This window comes from Xyrauchen texanus, chromosome 4 (assembly GCF_025860055.1).
Source record: "Xyrauchen texanus isolate HMW12.3.18 chromosome 4, RBS_HiC_50CHRs, whole genome shotgun sequence".
In the NCBI taxonomy this organism is placed as follows: domain Eukaryota; kingdom Metazoa; phylum Chordata; class Actinopteri; order Cypriniformes; family Catostomidae; genus Xyrauchen; species Xyrauchen texanus.
The window spans coordinates 53,401,511-53,424,280 of NC_068279.1; the positions used below are offsets into that span (position 1 = coordinate 53,401,511).

Consider the following 22,770-nt stretch of genomic DNA (forward strand, 5'->3'; position numbering starts at 1 on the left):
TACAACTGCAGCGGCACAATTGTGTGTCTATTACCTTTTTATAAAAATGAATTATCAAGGTATTTCAGACTTGCCTCACAATGTTTTGGCTATAAAACCTCACCTCCAAATGAGCTTTTGAGTTTTCCCAATTCTTCCTTTTCCTTTGTATCATATATCATGGCTGTCAAAGAGAAAAGTGGTCTTAAATTGTCAACTGTGCAAAATTGGGGGGCGGGGGAGTGCAAGGCTGGGGGAAGTCTTGTTGCTGCAACTGAAAACACGAGGGTGGGAGAGTTTTCAAGAATTTCAAAACAAGGTTTCCTCCATCGCTGAGAGAAAAAGCTGACACAAACATGAGTGAAACCCCTGCAGATTCAATGGTTTGAGCACACAAGAGCCAGTTTGGGCTCTGCATGTTGTAGGTGCTTTGAAAGCAGTAATACAGTGGGGCTTTGATGTGGAAACACAGGCAATGTCTTGATCCCACCCTTTGTAATGTGAAAAGAGGCAGACATAAAAAAAATGGCTTGCAGTGACATCAATCACAGTTTGGTACTTGCAATCATTTTAGTAAGTGCATGAAACTGTATAATTTTTTGTCATGATGGAAGAAATCACGATGCAATATGATGTCATAATTGAATCGTAAAAGACAGTGTTGGCAGTTGGTAGTAACACATTACATGTAATATGTAATACTTGATCACATTTTAAAATATGTGTAATTAGATTACAGGTACTATTACGGATTATATGAATGCATATTTTTTTACTGCATTATGATAACGTGTGTGTTATCGTGTAACTGATAATGTTCCTAAATGTATGTACCGAAATCAATGAACTGCATTAAAAGCTCACAATATTATCCACAAATTCAAACAGGACATTTGGTTTCTGTTTTAAATTAAGTGTCTTAGTTATTGCTAAAACATTATTTTTTTAAATAGCAAGTTATTTTAACTATTCGGGCCCTGCATCAAAAATAAACATGTTTTGGATAACATGTACTGTTTGTTTTCATCATCCTTTGAATATCTTTTGTTTTACTCAATGACTGATTTCACTGATGCACTAATGTTTATTCTAAGAGTGTTAAAGTGTTAATTGGTACTTAATGCATTTAAAATTAATTATTTGATTTATCATTACATGCATTAATTAATCCAGCAGATATAAAATTGGACTGTCTACTTTAAATACAATATAAAATATTATGTAACTGATTACAATGCTAGTCATGTAACCTTTAATCAGTACTAGATTACATTTCTACCCAGTAAGTAATCTACTCAACATTGGCGAGAGAGCATGTCTTTAAGAAAGCTTGAATCTTGACTTGTTTTCATGTGGTTTGCGTCACTTATTTTGGTTTGGCACATTTGACAGCACAGAGAAATTCTGGTTTAAGATTTTGTGCTTATTTGGATGACAAGCTTCTTCATTAATTGAGGTAAAACAATATAAATGCACACAGAAAGGTCTTGGGTTACTTAACTGTAACCCCTGTTCCCTGATAAAAGTGGAACAAGATGCTGCGCTAATTTAAATCTTTGGGAACGTCTTTATGAGTGACCAGCTGTGAATATGTGTACAACACGTCAATGAAATTGCAATAGCATCCCTCACCCAATCTGACATGGTTTGCTTGGTGGCGGCCGCCCCTTTGTTACGACCCCCATGACAAACAAATATGCCCTGACTTAAGCAACTGGCTAGTACGGTGAACATAAGTCTGAAGGGCGCGGACTGGACACAGTCCGTGAAGTCTTTCCTGCTCTGGCATAATAAACGGCGGGGATAATAAACTAGCTTAACATTGCTCAGGGTGTTCTGAGTAAACACGATTTGAGCAGGAGACAATTGTGTCCACATCATGATTGAATTCCATACAACCCCCAGATAGTTAATTTCCTGAGTAGGAGAGAGAATGCTCTTTTTGACGTTGAGTCTCAGACCCAGAGAAACCAGATGAGCTAAGATGATATCCCTGTGCTGACAAGCCAGTTCTTGTGACTATGCCTCAGAGTCGCAAAAGAGCCTGTGCTGCATCCAAGCACTTCGTGAATGTACGGGGTGATAGGGCTAGGCCGAATGGAAGAACCCAATATTGGAAAGCTTCACTCCCGAAAGTGAACCTCAGGAACTTCCTGTGTTGTGGCAGAATCTCTATATGAAAATATGCGTACATGAGATCGATCGTGACCAACTAATCATGATGTTGGATTTGAGACACGACCGTCTTGACAGTTAGCATCTTGAACTTGAACTGAGCGATTCAAGCCTCAATGGTCTAAAATTGGACGCAACCCCCCACCCTTCTTGGGAACCAGGAAGTATCTGCTGTAGTAACCTGACTCTTTCTCTGGAAGGGGAACATGTTCTATGGCCCCTTTGTCGAAGAGATTTTGCAGTTCTTTCTACAGTAGACATGCTTGTTCCGGTTTTACGGTAGTGGAGACCACGCCATTGAAATGCGGAGGAAGGCGATCGAATTGAACCCTGTAGCCTTTTTCTACTGTTCTTAGAACCCACATAGAAACACCTGACAGTAGCTTCCATGCTGCCAGGTTCTCTAAGATGCGAATCAACTTTGACACTTCCTGTTGAGGGGATGTCGATTATTCCACGTCCTGGACTAAGGCAGGAAGCAACGGAACACCCAAAATTTTGCTGCAAACCTCTAACTCCCGAAAAACCAAAGGTGGCATGAATGGAGAGGTTTCGTGGGGGTATCGGGAAGGTACAGGTGAATGCTTCACGCGCCCCGACATGAGGAGGGCTACCCCCACGAGGCTGGGCGCAAAACCGTCAGGGTTTTCTCTTTTTAGACATAACTCCCCTGAGGTCTTGCTTTGGGGGCTGCTGAGGGCGACGAACCGGACCCCAGTCTCCATGAAGGGGAGCACCATTCGCCATGCTTTGCTTTTGAGCCTCCCATCTAGAAGGGGCGGGACTGGGTGGCTGATGGCCCCTCCCCCTGAGTGAGACAAGGAAGGAATTGCCCGAAGGCCTCCTCATGACTCTTCGCCTCCTGGAACCTGGTGATAACTGAGTTCATAGCATCACCAAATAAGCCAGAAGGCAAAACCGGGGCATCAATGAGGAAAACTTTGTCCTTATCTCTGATGCCCAGAGATAAAACACACACACACGCTGCTTGGTCACGCGGAGAGACAGATCTGTGGCTCGTCGAAGCTCTGAAAAAGCCTCATTGTCGACCGCGGTGCCCGCACTCAGGCCCTTCAACAGGTCAGCCTGGTATGCCTGTAACACCACCAGCCTGACCTGCTGCCTGATAAGCTTTCACCACAAGCGTAGATGTGGTCCTTCACGGCTTTGTGGGGAGAGTGGGTCTTTTCAGCGACGATGCCAAGCCGGGTGAGAGATAACCCGCTAGTGTCTCTTCTACCGGCGGCATCACTGAATACCCCCATGCCTCAGCTCCCACAATAGTCGAATATGTCGACGTTGAAGGCACGAAGACACAGGAAGTATAAGGTTTCCTCCATGAACGAGTGTGCTCATCATGGAGGTCATCAAAGAAGGGAAGGGACTGATGAGGTATTCCCTTCCCTTGGCCACCAGTCAGAAATCTGTCCTCCAGTTTGGAGCGCTTGGGGGTCTCTTGTTCGCGTGGCCAGTCTAATTGAAGCCTGGCCACCGCACGAGTAACCACCTCAAGTAATTCCTCCATCGCTTTATTATCATGCGCGGAATGCTCGGAAGTGGGTAGCTCAAAGTCCGCAGACTCAAGAGATTCATGGTCCCCCACATGAACCGAAGAGAAACCGGAGCGTGCTTCAGGATCACGGGAAGGACCAGCTGGATCTGGGGGGAGAGTGAGCGATAGGGACAGACCCATCTCTCACTCCTCAACCAGATCCATACGAGAGCCCCATGATGTAAGAGTGGGTGCTGTCTCTCAGAAGTAAGCAAACGAGTGCGAAGCATTTTGACTGAGAAAATATTGCAATGCTCGCACCCGCCCTGCACCAACACAAGAGCAGCGTGCTCTTCCCCCAAACACACAAAACAAAACTGGTGTGTGTCCCTCTCAGCCATAAACAGAGCGTAAACATGGGAAAACACACCGCTTGCTTTGTTTATCAGTCATTCTTTTTCTTCTTTTTTTATAAAGAAAAGAGAAAGAGAAAGGTTTCTGCACACTGCCTAACAATTCTAACTCCTAACAGAGGAAAGTAGAAAGTTCTGACAGTCAAGAAGCACAACACACACAGAATGATCTGAAGACAAAAGTTCTGACGATGCACCTGTGACACATCTATTCATAGCCCTTTTACCAGCGCATCCTGATGATGTCACTGGCGGAGGCTATACATTTTGTCAATTTCATTCATCCTACATTGGCTGCTGTAATTTACACTTTTTACAATTAGTTAATTGTGGCATCTTTAATTGTAACCTTGATTTTTTTTTTTTTATTCGATTAATTATGCAGCCCTAAAGCTTGTCACTTATGGTTCAAGATCCATTAATTGGTATCATAAACATGAAGACGAAGGGCAAAATAAGTAATCGATCAACTTCAGTCACTGTTTGAATGTATTTACAAGGTTAAAGGTCTGACAAAGACATGGTCTATATGAACCAATAGCTGAGGTCCAGTGCAGATTAACATTATACCATGCTCCGATCCCCAGCCTCCTTATACTATTTCCCCTTAACCGCAGGCCGACACATACATGCATTCTTCCTGGTGCTCCACAGAGGTGGGGGGTCAGGGCTGTGACGTACATGGTCTGTCAGGGAACTTTGGAGTGTGTGTGTGTGTTTGCTGAACTGGCCTATGCCCCACGCTGACATGCTCAGCCACCCTCGGGGTGCCCTCGATGAACCCCAGATGTGGCAGCTGGCCCAGCCACTCTAGGGTCAAGGGCAGTGGAAAACCATGATTTTAATAGGAAAAAACTTTTTGTGTACCACAGAAGGGTTTTGTTGGGGTTTGCAATGAGACACGGGAAGCATATTATATGTTATTGACACATTATTCGTTTGTGTTGAATGAATTAATAAGGACTGAGTAACTATTTTTCACAATCATTTCCTTTCTTAAAGTGTTGGATAGGAGACTAGCTAAAATGTAATGCTTGTGTTGTATTGATTTGAAATTCTTTGTTGATTGGTTGGTCTCAATGGGAATGATATTCGCACCTTTTCGCACAATATCTTGTGATATTGCCTTCAGTTCTCATAAGACTGTTCTAGTACACTTAACCTAGGAATACCTAGGAATACTTTTAAGATCATCCTGGTACAGGATATTCCCTACATTGCCACAGACGATGTCATTAAAATCATCAAGCCATCAAGTCATAAACTACACTACCAAAAATATCTCAATGGTCTCGTAAAATATCCGAGAATAATGTGAAGGGGGAATTCCTTTAGGGGCCAGCCTACAACTGCAGCGGCAAAATTGTGTCTATTTACTTTTTATAAAAATTAATTATCACGGTATTTCAGACTTGCCTCAGAATGTTTTGGCTATAAAACCTCACCTCCAAATGAGCTTTTGAGTTTCCCCAATTCTTCCTTTTCCTTTGTATCATATATCCTGGCTGTCAAAGAGAAAAGTGGTCTTAAAATGCCAACTGTGCAAGATTGGGGGGCGGGGAGTGCAAGAATGGGGGAAGTCTTGTTGCTGCAACTGAAAACACAAGGGTGGGAGAGTTTTCAAGACTTTCAAAACAAGGTTTCCTCCATCGCTGAGACAGAAAGCTGCCACACACATGTCTGAAAACCTCTACAGATTTAACGGTTTGAGCACACAAGTGCCAGTTTGGGCTTGGACTGATGTAGGTGCTTTGAAAGCAGTAATACAGTGGAGCCTTGATGATGAAACACAGGCAATGTCTTGATCCTACCCTTTTTAATGTGAAAAGAAAAAATTGGCTTGCAGTGACAATCATAGTTTGGTACATGCAATCATTTTAGTAAGTGCATGAAAGTGGAAATTGATAAGAAAATGGAATTTGACCTGTTTTTTTTTTTTGTTTTTTTTTGCATATTGTCATGATGGAAGAAATCATGATGCATTATGATGTCATAATTGAATCGTAAAAGACAGTGTTGGCAGTCGGTAGTAATATATTACATGTAATACTTGATTAGATTACAAAAATCAAATAGTTGTAATTGGAAAACATAACATTTTAAAATATGCAATATAGATTACAGTTACTATTATGGATTATATGGATGCATTTTTTTTACTGCATTACTGTAATGAACTGGTCATGGAGACAGTGTTAGGATTCATGTGCTAGAAGTTTATTAGAACACAAGCAAACAATCCAAATCGGCAGGTAAACAGAGGTAGTCGTTATTCAGGCGGTATAATACAATAAACCAAAAAGACAGTCCAACAAGGCAAACAAAACAAAGGAGTATCCAAAAAGCAGTAAATCCAGGAAAACAGGCAATGGTCATAACAAATAAACAATCAGCAATGGCAATGGAAAAATGCTTGGTAAGGCAGGGTAAGCTGGCAATATTTTGCAACGTGAACATGATATTTATATAGTTCAAACAGGAACTAACCAATGAAGAAATGGTACAGAGTTAGATTTCGTGAGTGGGCTCCCTCTGGTGGTTGGTAGGAGGGGAAACAACCTCAGATGTTACAGAGGGGTTGGGTCCAATATGTCCTTGGCAGCTACTCATGATCTCTCCTCTGGTCTGTAACCCTCCCAGTCCACCAAGTATTGCATTTGTCTCCCTTGTCATCATGAGTCCATGATCTCTCTGACCATATATGCTGGGACTCAATCTACTGTACCTCCAATGGAGGTGGAGGCTCTGAATCCGTGGTTCCAGAGCCAGACGCCGGGTGGACTGGTTTCAGCAATGACACATGGTAGGAAGGAGAGATACGGTAATTAGCAGGAAGCTCTAAACGGTAAGTAACTAGGTTTATTTGATAGATAATTCTGAAAGGACTTGAGCTTCCTGCAGTGTAGCCACAGCTTGAGATCACTTGTGGACAAGCAGACCCTCTGTCCCCGCAGGTCAGCCTAGAAGCATTGAGCTCGGAAAACTTGCTGTAATCGGACATGTGCGCTGTCCCACACCCTCCCACTTCAACTAATCCAATTTTCCACCGCTGGCACTGTAGAAGATTCTCCTGACCAAGGGAACATCGGGGGTTGGTAGCCCAGCACCCATTGGAAGGGGGTTAGACCAATAGAAGTATGGGTGAGGGAGTTCTGTGCATATTCGGCCCAGGGCAGGAAGTCACTCAATTTCTCCTGTTCACGGCTACAATAGCTACAAAGGTATCTGCCAATCTTTTGATTCAGACGTTACACCTGTCCATTGGCCTGAGTGTGATAACCAGAGGTGAGACTCACATTAAGGTCAAAGTCAATTTTATTTGTATAGCGCCTTTCACAACACACATCGTTTCAAAGCAGCTTTACAGAAGATCAACGATAAAACTGTAATGTCTATAAAGTCGATGAATCATCATTGTGTAATTAGATAAAATATGATTCTTAATCGTGTTTAAAAATAATTATATAATAATTGTATTAATAACTCCAGTGAGCAAGCTGTAGGCGACCGTGTCAAGGAACACAAAACTGCATAAGATGTAGATTAATGGAGAAAAATAACCTTGGGAGAAACCAGACTCACTGTGGGGGCAAGTTCCCCTCTGGCTAACATCACGAATATAATGTAAATATTACTTATGTATAGTTAAAGTCATGTTTTAAAATGATTAATCTAAGTAAGTGTTAAGGGTCAGTGTTTAAACATCGATTTTGTTTGAACTGTAAGATTAATGACCAATGTCTTTGAAGTCCATCCTTGATTAATTGCTGAAGTTTACATAGATGCAATTGTCCTTGTTAATTGGCTGATGAAGGCTTTTGTTGACAATAGTTAGACTATGAATTCCATTTCAAGATCGTAGTCCATCAATAGACCGAGGTGATGCAGGTTGGAGTTGGCATCAGTTCATCCTCTGAAGTCCATCATAACAGACTGAAGTGATGTTTGGCTGGCACGGACTGCATTTAGTCATCATCATTCAGCGACATGTAGCAGTGGAGTCTAACACGAAGCAGGAATGGAGCTGGATCCAGCCGGTTCTGTTGATCTCAGGATAGGAGTCCCGAGGTTGAGACATGAAAACAGATAAAATAATATTAGCATAGATGCCATTAAATTTATTGCAGAGATAGAGATCATGCTCAATGTTTCTGGTTTCTGGTTCTGGCAGACCCAACTAAAGCAGCCTAATTGTGGGTTGGAGGATAAATTAGGTGTATGCCTGGCTAAATAAATGAGTCTTTAGTCTAGACTTAAACTGAGAGAGTGTGTCTTCATCTCGAACAGTGTTAGGGAGACTATTCCATAGTTTAGGAGCCAAATATGAAAAGGATCTACCTCCTTTTGTGGATTTTGATATTCTAGGAACTATTAACAGGCCATAATTTTGCGATCTTACGTGTTGGAATATAGCGTGGTAGAAGATCACTTAAGTGCTGCGGAGCTAGACCATTCAAAGCTTTGTACGTAGTTAACAGAATTTTTTAATTATTACGGAATTTAACAAGTAGTCAATGTAATGTTGATAAAATGGGGCTAATATGATCATATTTCTTGGTTCTTGTTAGCACTCTGGCTGCTGCATTTTGAACCAATTGTATTGTATTTATTGATCTTGCTGGACATCCACACAGTAATGCATTACAATAATCTAGTCTTGAGGTCACAAATGCATGAATTAGTTTTTCAGCATCAGCAACAGAGAGCATATGCCTTAATTTAGCAATATTTCTTAGGTGGAAGTATGCTGTTCTACAAACATTGGTAATTTGATTTTCAAAGGACAGATTGGTATCAAATATAACACCTAAGTTCTTCGCTGTTGAAGATGATGTAACAGTACATCCATCTAGAGTCAAATTATATTTTAGCGGCTTTAGCAGAGTTTTTTGGTCCAATAATTAGTACCCCTGTTTTGTCAGAATCGAGTAGAAGGAAATTTCTGGCCATCCAATCTTTTATTTCATTGATACACTCTGCTAATTTAGAGAATTGTGAAATCACATCAGGTTTTGAAGAAATATAAAGTTGTGTATCTTCAGCATAGCAGTGGAAACTTATTCCATTATTCCTGATAATATCTCCCTGGGGACCTCCCAAGGTCCAACTGTTTGTAGAACGCCTGCCAAACTCGTGACATGAACCATGATCAGACACGATGTCCTCTGGTAATCTATAGACCCTAAAGACTTGGTGGAGCAAAGCATTAGTGGTATCCATGGCAGTGGGTAAACCCTTGAGAGGGACAAGTCTACATGATTTGGAAAATCGGTCAATGATTACCAGAATGTTTGTGTATCCATGGGAGTTTGGCAAGTCGATGGACAGGTGAGACCATGATCTTTGAGGTATGGGCAGTGGTTGAAGCAACCCTGTGGGCAGTTCTCTGGAGGTCTTGGATTGGGAACACTCCTGGCAATGAATCAAAGATGCCCGCCAGAAAGTATTACGTACTAGTGTAACAGTTCTTTGGATACCAGGGTGTCCTGTGCTCAAGGAATAGTGGACCCATTGGATAGTCCTCTGACGTAGAGCTTTAAGTACCTAGTGCTTGGTTGGGGGGCAGTTAGGTGGTGATGGTTCATGCTGTTGTGCTCGTTGGATTCTCTCCATTATGTTCCAGCTAATCTGTGCTATGATGACAGATGGTGGCAGGATGGACCCTGGGTGAGGTGGATCGTGTTTGCGTGAAAGAGAATCTGCCTTGCTGTTCTTGCTGCCAGGGCGGTAAGTGACTGTGAAATTGAAACTGGTGAAAACAATGACCATCGAGCTTGGTGTGTGTATTCAATCTTTTGGCTGCCTAAATATATTCAAGATTCTGGTGTTCGGTGGTGAACTGCCCCCTCTGTGCAGCGATGCCATTCCTCGAGTGCTCTCATGGAAAGTAACTCCTTATTCCCCACATCATAGTTATGTTCAGCTGAGTTCAACTTTCTGGAGAAGAAGGCACAAGGGTAAATCTTGGTGTTCCTTGCATTCCCAACTCAGCCAGCGTGATTGGGTTGAGTTGATTACATATAGTGAGATATTTTCAACATTTTCAAAAATTATGATCTTGTTGTTATCGGAACAGTCTGTTTGGGTTATGCCAGTACCAATAGTTGTGTTGTCCACAGTGATATTAAGCTTAGGAAAGCATTCAATGGTGGGTATGTTGAGTTCTTGTACAATCCCCTGATTAATGAGATTAACAGCAGCCCCAGAATCCACTAATGCTGTAACAAATCTTACATGATCACCAATGGTGATCTCTACAGGCAAGAGAAAATTATGTGAGGTGGGTGATTTAATTTTCCTAGTACTCATGTGCTGTCTTGACTCAGGAAACCTTGATTTCTTGTGTGGGCATAAAGCATTGAGATGACTCGGTGAACCGCAGTAAAAACAAAGGTTTTCATCGCATCGATGTTGGCATTCCTCCATGGAAACACGAGTGTGAGCAACATGCATGGCTTTGGGTGATACAGTGGATGTTTCGGCCAATACGGAGACTGTAGAATCCAGGGTGAAACATAACTGAGGGCGTGAAGCATTCTGAAGCAGGTTATCAATCTTGATGGCTATAGTGATATATTCACAAATATTCATACCTTCACCCTTGCAGGTTAGTTCAGTCCTGAGTTTCAGGTTCAGCCGCTCGTGGAAAACAGTCTTCAGAGTGACATCATTCCACCCACTCTGAGCTCTAGTGACCTGAACTGAACTGCATAATCTGCTGCTGATCGATGACCCTGGCGTAGATGAAGTAGTTGAACAGAGATATATTGACCGCACGCTGGATACTCAGACTTCTTGGATTTATTGAACGAAGTAATCAAATGAAACCTGGATTTGAGTATCTTTATCCCAAACAGTGGTGGCCCTTTCGAGAGCTTTGCCGGTAAGCAGTGACATCAAGAACAAACATTTCCTGGCATCTTGATCAAATGATTTGTACCCTAGCATTTTTCAGCAGAACCATCAAACTTAGCAAGGAGAGCAAAGCTTACCGGTTTGGCGTGGGGAGCTGGCAGTGAGGGAATGTATTGTGTCAAACATCCGTTAGCAGCTCGTAGGCTCTTCATCTGGTCTTGTTAACCCCTTAATACCTCGCACTAGTGCATCAATGCAGCCTGGAGCTGTGAAACTTCCGCTGGATCCATGTTAGGTGAAGTATTCCGTAATGAACTGGCCATGGAGACGGTGTTAGGATCCATATGCTGGAAGTTCATTAGAACACAAGCAAACAATCCAAATCGGCAGGCAAATAGAGGTAGTCGTAATGCAGGTGGTATAATCCAATAAACCAAAAAGACAGTCCAAGAAGGCAAACAAAACAAATGGGTATCCAAAAAGCAGTAAATCCAGGAAAACAGGCAATGGTCATAACAAATAAACAATCAGCAATGGAAAACCACTTGGTAAGGCAGGGCAAGCTGGCAATTCTTTGCAACATGACAGTGGAAACAGTATGGTATTTATATATTTAAAACAGGAAGTAACCAATGAAGAAATGGTACAGAGTTAGTATTGATGGCAATGGATAGGTCTGTGATTTACAAGCAATGGATAGGTCTGTGATTTACAATGTTACAATGCTCAACTGCTGGATAAAAACATGGTAAATAGGAAATTAATTCATCCTACATTAGCTGCTGTAATTGACACGTTTCACAATTAGATAATTGGGGCATCTTTAATTGTAACCTTTTCGATTAATTAAATTAATCGATTAATTCTGCATCCCATAAGCTTGTCACTTATGGTTCAAGATCCATTAATTGATATCATAAACACCAAGACGAAGGGCAAATTAAGTAATCGTTCAACTTCGGTCTCTGTTTTGAATGTAGTAAATCAAGGTTAAAGTTCTTATAAAAGACATGGTCTATATGAACCCATAGCTGAGCACCAGTGCAGACCAACATTATACCGTGGTCTGTTCTAGAAGGCTCCAGCTGCACCCCGATCCCCAGCCTCCTTATACTATTTCCCCTTAACCGCAGGCCAACACATACATGCATTTTGCCTGGTGCTCCGCAGAGGTGGGGGGGTCAGGGCCATGACGTACATGGTCTGTCAGGGAACTTTGGAGTGTGTGTGTGTTTGCTGAACTGGCCTCTGCCCCACACTGACATGCTCAGCCACCCTCGGGGTGCCCTCGATGAGCCCCAGATGTGGCAGCTGGCCCAGCCACCCTAGGGTCAAGGGCAGCGGAAACCATGTCAAATTTGCCACCCACAATCTCAGTCTGACGGTGATATAAAGAGAGAGAGCATCCTAAAGGAGAACTGTGAAAGCTTGTAAGGAGTGGAGATGGGAGGGAAGGAAAGGGGGAAAGTTTGAGGTTATGTAAAGTCCTAGAGGGTAGAATTGTTTTTTAAAGGGAAGTGTGCTGTACCTTACCTTTATGGGGTGGAGAGAAAATTGTCTATAAAGTATTCCCTGCTGAGAAAAACAAGCCTAAGTTGGTCTCCCAGCTAAATACCAGGTTGGTCTGGCTGAGAGATCAGCTAAACCAGCTAAAACCAGCAAACCATCCTATTGGATATTCATACAGGATGCATACTTGTGCTCCGTCTGCAATTCATTTATTTTTTGTTCTATATATGTGCTAGAAGGACGTCATTGAGGCGAGTCTCATCTTTTTGTTTTTGACATGCATCATTGTCAGTTTTAAAACAATGGACCAGTCTGATCATTAGGCTGGAAGAAGCATGTTTGCATATGGACAAGCATAATGTTTATGTTAGCTATGGTGTTAAGAGTTAATGCTCTTATAAACGCACCTTCTGTTTAATTCTGTTGCGCTCTAGTCTATCTGTTATTAATCCAAGGATGTGTCCTGTGTGAACAACCCCTTAGGCTGTTTTTTTTAACACTGTTAGCAAAAGCTAGAAAAAAAGCCAATCTGAAAGTGATGAAAGGACAAGGAAGGCACACGGCTGGACAGGAAATGCCACACAGTGGGATTTTGATATGTGTCTGGTTCATCCTTGTAAAGGCTTCATATGTAAAGCTTTGGAAAGCTCTCTGCACACAGACATGTTTTGTTTCCATTTCTTACTGATAAATGCCATTTCTGACTGGATTACTGAACAACTAGGTGGCAGTTTTCTTTTATGTGTTGATTTATTTCCTATGGAAACTGGAAGTTTGAGGGAGACATATCAAAGGAATCATCCTCTTTTTTTATTTTTTTTTTTAAATAGCCAATAGTCTTGAGTTTATAACCCAGCCATGAACCATGATTTGGTACTCATTATAGAGAGCATTTCATTGGACAAAAATTAGTACGTCCGTCAGTGCAAGATCAGTTATGAATAGTTTTGATCTATTTTTGTGGAAGAAAAAAACTGTACATTTTAAATATGTATGCCAATCACCAATGGTGCATAGTATCTGTAACTGTTGGTTTTATTTGTAATCGGGATTTAAACCATAGGATGCACTTACGTCTATACTAATACATTTTGAACCTTGATTCCTTGGCATAATCAGACTTGAATGGATAGGAGTGTCAGGTTTCAATTTCTGACTATTTTACCATTTAGAATTTTCTGAGAGAGAGAAAAATACTTTGTTCTTGCCCTGCTACACCATTAATCTGAGCTTTACAGAATTTGGTGCAGAGCATCTTCTGACCATGCTGGCAAATCATTTTTGATATATCAGATTTGTTTATATGTAACATGCAAACAAGTTTCTGATTAGCATCTGTGCAGTTTTTGGACAGCACTACGTACTGGTCATGGAATATATATATATATATAAAATGCTGAATTGAAGGTTTGCAAGGGGACAGTGGACTCCATCATTCTTAAATGGAAGAAGTTTGGAACAACCAAGACTCTTCCTAGAGCTGGCCACCTGGCCAAACTGAACAATCAGAGAGAAGGGCCTTGGTAAGCGAGGTGACAAAGAACCCACTGGTCAATTTGGTTGAGCTCCAGAGATCATGTGTGGAGATGGGAGAAACTTGCAGTAGGACAACTATCACTGCAACACTCCACCGATCTGGGCTTTATGGCAGAGTGGCCAGATGGAAGCGGGGCCTAAACACCTAAAGGACTCTCAGACTGTGAGAAACAATATTCTCTGGTCTGATTAAACGAAGGTTGAACTTATTGGTCTCAATTCCAAGTGTCATGTCTGGAGGAAACCAGGCACTGCTCATAACCTGCTCAATACCATCGGTGAAGCATGGTAGTGGTAGCCTCATGCTGTGGAGGTGTTTTTCAGTGGCAGGGACTAGGGGACAGGTCAGGATTGAAGGAAAGTTGAACGCAGCACAATACAGAGATATCCTTAATGAAAACCTGGTCCAGAGCGCTCAGGACCTCAGACTAGGCCGAATGTTCACCATCCAACAGGATAATGGCCCAAAGCACACAGCCAAGACAATGCAAGTTTGGCTTAGGAACAACTATAATCCAATGCTTCACTGAGCATTCTGCACCTAGTTAGTGGAAGCTAGTTTTATTTTTCTCATTGTGTGCGGCAGAAAAGAACCACCGCTTCAGAGCACTTCTGTGTTTGCGTTGCATAAAAAAAGTACATTTTAAGCAAAAGAGCATGCTTGCTGAAGCAACTCTTTTTAAAATGAAATGTTATGCAAGTGTTTCCCACCATGTGATCTATACAACCGTGTGTAGGATGGGCATGAGCACTGTCTTATGGCTTGATAAAGCTCATGCTAAAGCAGCACTCGTGGAGTCTAATTGCGTTCACTGTGTCTGCATGAATGCCAATTCCTTTTCTTCCCACTTTGCTCATTCTGTGTTCCCTAAATGTTAAAAATGAAGGAGGACTGTGAGGGGGGGATTAAGAGTGCGATAACTTTGAGGAAGATTTGTCACCCGTGGATAAGCAGAGTGCCAGTATTTCCCCTCGAACGGTGGAAAACTGAGCCATATCTTCTTCAGATACTGAACTGATCATAGTTCTCATTTGGGCAGTTGAGATACTTAAGCTTGAATGGCCTATGCCAGACGTACTTGAATGCTCTCGACTGGACTGAACTGTTTTTTTATCAAGTCAGCATAATCATGTATTGTTCCCTGGGATGGGAGTACTGAAATACATGTAATGGGAATACGTTTTTAAAATACAAAATATAAGTAACTGTATTCCACTACAGTTATAATTTAAATAATTGGTATTTACAGTTACATTCAAAAAGTAATTTGATTATTGAAGAGATTACTTTGCATTCTATTGTCATTTGTTTAATTTAATATTTAGTCCTTTCAGATGGAAAACATTTATTCATATAAATGATGTGATCCAAAGTGCATTTGAACAGCAGTGTAACACAGTCTTAGGATGTGTTACATTCATACGAGCAGATAGAGAAGTAAGTTTGAAGTAAGTTTGGAGCAGAAGAAATATAAATAAACCTTGTGTAAATTGTTAGCTTTACGCTATGCTAAAATGCTATTTACAGCCCTTTTACTTGCACGTTACCAGGCACAATCATATTTATAAGAAAATTCACATTGGATCATAATTTCTTTTTTTCTAATAAGACCTTTGATATTAGGGCAAAAATCATATTTTTTATAATAATTTTTTGTTTTCCTGTAAAAATATAAAAAAATCCTTAAAACAAGATCAATTTGATTAATCTTGTTTTAGAAACAACACTGGATAAGATATTTAGGTTGTTTTTTTAACATGTGTATATTGTCTTACTGTACTGGCAGAGTTTTTATAGTCAAAACAAGTGAAACAATCTACCAGTGGTGAAGAAGTAATCCAAAGTATTTAGAATACGTTACTGACGTTACTAATGATACAAATTACATTTTACAGCATGTAATCTGTAGTGAAATACATTTAAAAAGTAACCCTCCCAACCATGATTGTTCCCCTCGGGACCGTTCTTTCCTGAGCTGCAAGACCAGCTGGTCAGAACATCGCTGGCCTACACATCACAGGTCTGTACTGTGTTTAGGGCATATGCACATGTTCCCCCAGTTGAAGAGGCAGTAGCAACAGACCTATGCCCCTCCTCTTCCAAGCTGGCCTGGAAAACTAAGCCATGTTGGCTAATGTTTATATTGTTGGATAATGCCTATACTTCAGCAGGTCAGGCTGGTGCGGCGCTACACACAATGGCTGTGTACAAGGCCTACCAGGCTGATTTAATGAAAGCCTTGAATGAAAATTGTCCAAACCTCAAAGCTGTCTAAGAGCTACTTCACGTCTCAGACCTGGCGCTCTGGGCTACCAAGACCACTGTGCAAGCCATCAGCAGATCTATGGGTAGCCTAGTGTCTGCAGTATGCCCCATCTGGCCACATTTTTCAGAAGTGAGTGACAGGGACAAAGCTGTCCTGCTTGATGCCTCGTCAACAGAGTGTCAACAGAGCCTCTTTGGTGACACAATAAAAACTTTGACCAAGAAGTTTCAGTGTGCAAAGATAAAACCACTGGCTTACAACCACATCCTTCCAAGGCGCAGTATGGTGGTAATTTAGTTGATTCACTCACGCCCTACATTGGGGGAGCAATCAACTGAACAACATGCATGGGTTTAGACCTGGCAATGACCTGGCATGTTGCCAGGTCATTGCCAGGTCTAACCCTATGACTTCCTACAGAGTGGAGTCAGAGTTGCCGGTGAAAAACAGACACAGCGGCCTTCACCCAAGATGAAGGTGGTGCTTTTGGACCTCATCCCAGTTCCTTCAGTGTGGCCCAATCATTCCTGATGGCCCGGCACCTACAAAGCGGGATTTTACATACACAGAACATTCTACACCTACTCCAATAAAGGCCCGGAACACTTCTCAGTGTCCCTGCAATATTTATCTTGCTCGCTGTGTAAAGTTATGTCGGGATCGTGGAATATGTAATAATGTTTTTTTTTTTTTGCTCTATGTCAAATATTTGTCATGTCCAGATAAAGTTTACAAAACTCCATGCAATTGCTCAAACATCTTCACAAAAACTGGCAAATTTCTTTACCCAACCTGGTTACACCGAGCAACTGCCTCAAGAAGGTAAGCAGTGTTCTACACACAGGGCATAGTTCAAAAGCTGTGTCCTCGGAATGGCCATTTGAACTCATGGTGGGTTCTTCCGGGAATTTCCAGCTGGGCACTGAGCATGATCCAGTCAAGGTAAGTGTTAAAAAGGAGGCCACCAGAGTTCAATATTGTTCGTTCTACCACCATACCAGTGTGGGACATGCTGATCCTATGCAGCTACTCCTTGCCAAAGACACAATAGAGAACATGCCCACAGGTGAAGAACAGAAATGCTTCAACAGCAGCTATTTTCTGATCACCAAATAGATAAGAGGTTTATTCCCCATACTGGACTTTAGACCCTAGAATCAGATCTCAGGAAGGCTTTGTTCAAGATGATGTCTAAGAATGAAACTCGACTCGCCATGTTGGCTTATTTGACCGACAAACACATTCACTCCATTTTCCTAAACTTGTAGGAATTCAAGCTAGGTAGGACCCTGCTATTGCATCACTTTCAGCGAGTGCTGGGTTTAATGGCTGCAAGATCTGCTAACACCCTGCTGGGCCTGCTATGGATGAGACCTCTCCAGTGCTGGCTCAACTCGAGGATCCCTCATCATGCTTGGCTCCATGGTCACCATTGCCTCATAGTGACGTATTGCTGTTTAGCCACAGTAGCTTTTTGGAGGAGAGCCGAGATTCACTGGCAAGGTGTGGCAGATGTATAGTTTTCACACATCCAACGCAGGCTGGGGAGCCCTGTGGAAATGACATTTTGGCTTTTGGCACCAGGATAGGTGCACCATCCATGCCTTTGCTCACAAATGGCCTCCAAAACACAAGTATGCATTTCCCCCGTCAGCTTGCTACACCTAGTGTCATACAAGATAAGAGGGGACAAGGAGACATTATTGCTCGAGGCACCAAAATGGCCTCCACTGGTTCCCAGAAATGTTAGAGCTGCTATATGCTCCCCCATGGGAAATGTATTTGAGGTCAGATCTTCTCTTGCAAGAAGCTGTGGAGACTGCATGTCCGGCCTCTAAATGGGGCTCATCTGACACAACTGGGTTGTCACATTCAGTGTTAAACATCAAACTACAGGCTAGAGCCCCCTGAACGTGGCAGTTGTATACCTTGAAGTGGTGACTTTTGCTGATTGGTTTTCTGGGCCTGCTAATGTTGAGACCTCTCCAGTGCTCTGAAGAGGTGGGCTGAGGATGATCCACGGGAGCAGCATGTTGTTCCGTCACAGCATAAATAAAATCGACCAGGAGTCCTCCTGGGCATTGGCAAAGGGCGTGTCTCTAGAAGACACTGTACAGTATATCTGGCTGCAGGTTGGGCTTCCCCTAACACTTCTGCCAGGTTTTATAACCTGCATGTATCTTCCCTCTCTTCCCATTACTTTACAGAGGAAGAAGGTTGATCATTGACCAGATGGTTAGTATTGGTATTGGAAATGTGTTTTCTTCATACCCAGTGGTGTGAATGAGAGCTTAAGTGACAATCTTTCACTACCCTGTCGGCTAGTGTCATTGTGCCAAAAGCCATTGGTTCATCCCTGTTGGCTAGTGTCATGGTAACAAAGCCCTTTGCCAGATGTTCGCTCTGCTCTCCGCATTTCAGCTGACCTGGATTACGTGTTGAGGCAGTGACCCACTATCCATAGTGGCTAGTGCCTCTGTCATGACATCGAGCCATTGGTTTATGTTTCCACCCCCTTCCTATTTTTCAGTATGAAGGAGTTGCTTCAGCAATGGTTTTGACTTCCCTGTAAGGACTAATATGCACATCAGCGCTACTGCGTGATTGAATAAGGCTACTTTAGTGTCAGTTTCTGATTCATCATCGAAGTTATCATCTTGAAAGGAAAGTTACTACATAACCCTGGTTCCCTTAAAAGAGAATCAGTGGCTCTGCCGCAGCTGCTGATTTTTTTTCAATGTTTATGGGCTGAGAGATGTCTTCTCTCTTTCATTTAGTTGGAAAATCCTGATTATGTGAAACTGGCACTGGCCTTAGATGCTCACATTGCTGACATTGATTTGCAAGATTGAATAGGGTTTCATAGTCACTGCCCCTGTTAAGAGCTCCCTTAGTGTCAGGTTTTAATATAATAATAAACTATAACTATTGTGTCCATTCTCATCTACTTAATGTGCAAGTCAAGTACTTTAATACCTTTTACTTGATGGTTAGTCTTTTTTTTTGTTTTGGTAGAAAATGCTAAACAAGTTTTCCTATAATTTATGAAAACAACTTGAGCACAAATATTAAATTTCTAAGAATGTGGCAAATGTGTTTTAAACAAGATTTAAAAACAATTCTCAGCTTTAATTGTCAATGACTCTGATACCAAGTTTGCTATGGTCAGCCATATCCTCCTACAATATTTATCGGATCTACACCAAATTTGGGTTTGATCATCTTTAGACCAAGCTGGTCAAAATGTATTAAATGCTTTTTGATATACCAATCCATTCTTATAGGTATAACTTATTGTTAACTTTCAAGCATGACCTAAAAGCCATAAAAGGACGATTTCGATTTCATGGGATTTTTAAACACAACCAAATGTTAACTGACTTATACTGATTCCACCCATTTTGGCCTTGACTCGAACCCTTACCTGCTCATAGGTATATGGCACAAGGCAGGATGTTTGTTTGTAAAAGATTTTATACATGTTACACAAGTACTAAATGCTTAAATTACAAAATCTGCTTTGTTGTGCACAGGGATCATTTTACATATGAATTCACATCATGATTAAATCAGTCTGTTCAGCTGCTTAGACTACAGACACATTTTTATATGAATGTACAAATTCGAACAGAACATATGGTCCTGGTTTTGGGCAACTGGAGATGCATCTTATCCTGAAAAGCAGCTGAGGCCTGCCTTGAGGGGGGCCACATTGCAGCATTTGGTGTCAGTGACGCACTGCCAGCGTTCAATTGTGACATCAAGTGCCAAATTACATTCATATTCTATTTTCAATCCAAGCAAAGGGGGCATACATTTTTAAGACATTGCAAATTGCAGAGTATGTCTTGACCAATGGTACAGTTGTTGCAGATAGTGTCAAGCTGTCATTTTTTATTATGAGTTTGTTGCTGTGAACATTTTCATGTGGTCAGGTTTGTGTTTAACATTACATCACCATGTGTTTCTTTTCTCTTCCAAGGTGATCCCATTCCCCATGTCTTGTGATATCCGGAGAGAGTGTGCCTGCCGGGACCCCAACGCCCTGGACAACCTAAAGGGCCAGCACCTGCACTCGCTGGGCTGAAACAGTCTACCGAGCTGGTGCATGGACTGGGATATTCTTCCTAGATTTGCTGCTGCTTCACAGGTGTACCTCTACTCTCATAGCTGTTCACCCTTTTCAAGTCCAGTCTACCTGCTGTGTCCTATGCTTGGAAATGGATCCCAGTCCCATGAACCCAGAAAGGACCAAAGCGGGTTTAAGTGTTTTTGCCATCTGTAGAAGAATCAATGTCTCTCATTGACCTCCAAAACATAAAAGTAAAGCACGCACACAAACATCTTGAGTGAACCTGGACAAAATAATGAGAATGCTCTGGAAATGCATGGCATGTGTGTGTGAATAAGAGAGCTTTTCTCTTTTTTTTTTTCTTTTTTTTTCATTAAGACCAAAGGCAGACAAATTCAAACAAATATAATCTCAAAAGAAGAGAAACAGAATTTCCGAACATCACATGAATGCACAGAGAACAGTTTAAGGGGATTGTTTTGTTTTAGTTTGTTTTTTTGGATGTGACCTTAGTCATCCCAGGAACAGTGAGTGTTGTATCTGCCCTCTCTCTGTTCCTGTTGGCAGCGCGCCTGTCCCTTTGGTGAAGTAGACGCTGTCCAGAAACACAGATAAAGGACTGTACAGTTGGGTTTATACTAATCATATGATCACAGGTTGTTTTAAAGGACAGTTTTAGACTAATAACCGCTTCTCTGGATGTACCTGGAACAAAACCACCAGAAATGTATTGAATAGAAATAGTCAAAGGGGAACAGCCAAAGCTCCCATCGCAGGCTATTGACTTCCTGTGAAATAAGTGTGATGTGTGGTTAATTTTAGTAACTACTTGCTTGAGAGAGAGCACACAGACAGTTCAGTGCAAAAATGAGGCGAGAATGAAATTAGTTTTGTTAACATGGCTGCTGTTGTTGCTGCTATGATTGCTGCTAATTAGTCATACAACCGACAACAGGAAACTGCAGGCCATGATGTAGTGTGTCAAATAGTCAGACTGCCTTAACACTTACCTCTGATCAATGTCAATAAACTATAAGACCTCCCATTACAGCACTGGGCCAGTGCAGAAGTGTAACATGTCTGGTCAGAAGGTGATAAAAATACCTAGTGTTCAAGAATACATCATAATGCTTAAGATTGTATGTTAAATAGACACAAACTCTTGAATGTAGAAACCATCATCAAAGACATTAGATTTTATTTAAATAGTTAGTTCAGCCACAAATAAAAAATGTTATCATTTATTCAACCACCGCATGCTGTTATTTAGTTACCATTATTAAAAATAGAATTATTATTTGTGAAAAATAAAAATTGTATAGAACCTTCAGACAGCTTTTATCCACATCATGACTGTTCATAGTGACCAGGACTGCCAAGCTTAAAAAGGGCAAAATAAATAAATAAAAACACAACTATCATAAAAGTAGTCCACATGACTATTTAATGTCATGGGGAATATTTTCAGCAAATAACAACCTAGTCCCTCACACAAAGCCATTGTATGGCTACATTGACTACTTTCAATGTGCTTTTTTAATTTTTTTATTTTGGAGCTTGACAGACATGATCACAATGAACTGGCATATTGGAAAATAGGAGCATGAAGAATCATACAAATTTCTACTTATGTTGTTCCAGAACATACACTATTATTTGTGGAACACATAAGTAAATAATTTTGGGTGAACTGTTCCTTTTTAATCTGATTTCAGCTCTAATTTCTTAAAATCGATACAAATTAAGAGTTTTTTATTTTTATTATTCACCTTGATACTGTAAATACAAGGGGATCGGTTGGGTTCTTATAGATTACAATAGGTTAATTTGAGATAGTGTGCTTCAAAACATTTTAACTAACATCAAATATAGAATAATAATCTCAGACAATTTGACGCCAGTCTAAAACACTTTTCCAAAAGAGTATATTAACATATACAGTATGTGCCAATGCATTAACCACTATTAAGTGTTGCTGGCCCCTTTGAAACTGAAGTTAAAATGTTACAGGCACACTTTCTTGTGCCTCGGATGAGCTGCCAAAAAACCTTTCTGTAAACAACTCGCTTTTGAAAATAGCATATAGCTTATCCATAGACATAGCTTAACCATACAAAATTAACCATAAATCAATGACATAATATGGAGGACTAAACATACATAAATAATAAATGAATAAATGTAATAATACAAAAATAAAGGAATAAATGTCTTGATAAAACATATATAATTAGTTTTTAATTACATTTATTCCAGAATTTATTATTGTATGACTTTATTTCTTTATTATTTTCTATATTTATTTTTAACTTTATTTTTATTCTTTTTAGCTTTTAATTATTTATTCATTTATTTTGCATATTTTTTTTATTTATGTGTTAATTTATTTTTTATATTTATTTATTCCCACATATATTTATTTCCATATTTATATATTCCCATATATATTTATTTATTTATACATGTATTTAT

The 22,770-nt window shown here is 40.9% G+C and overlaps 1 protein-coding gene across 1 annotated transcript in view; it reads left to right on the forward strand.

Moving 5' to 3' along the window:
• Nucleotides 1-22,441, forward strand: part of pappaa (pregnancy-associated plasma protein A, pappalysin 1a) — a 173,823-nt gene extending 151,382 nt beyond the window's left edge. Inside the window, exon 23 of the mRNA XM_052118971.1 lies at nucleotides 20,209-22,441. Within this exon, the coding sequence (XP_051974931.1) occupies nucleotides 20,209-20,313 (105 nt within the window). The 3' untranslated portion in view covers nucleotides 20,314-22,441. The remainder of the gene's footprint in view (nucleotides 1-20,208) is intronic.
• Nucleotides 22,442-22,770: the final 329 nt, after the last annotated feature.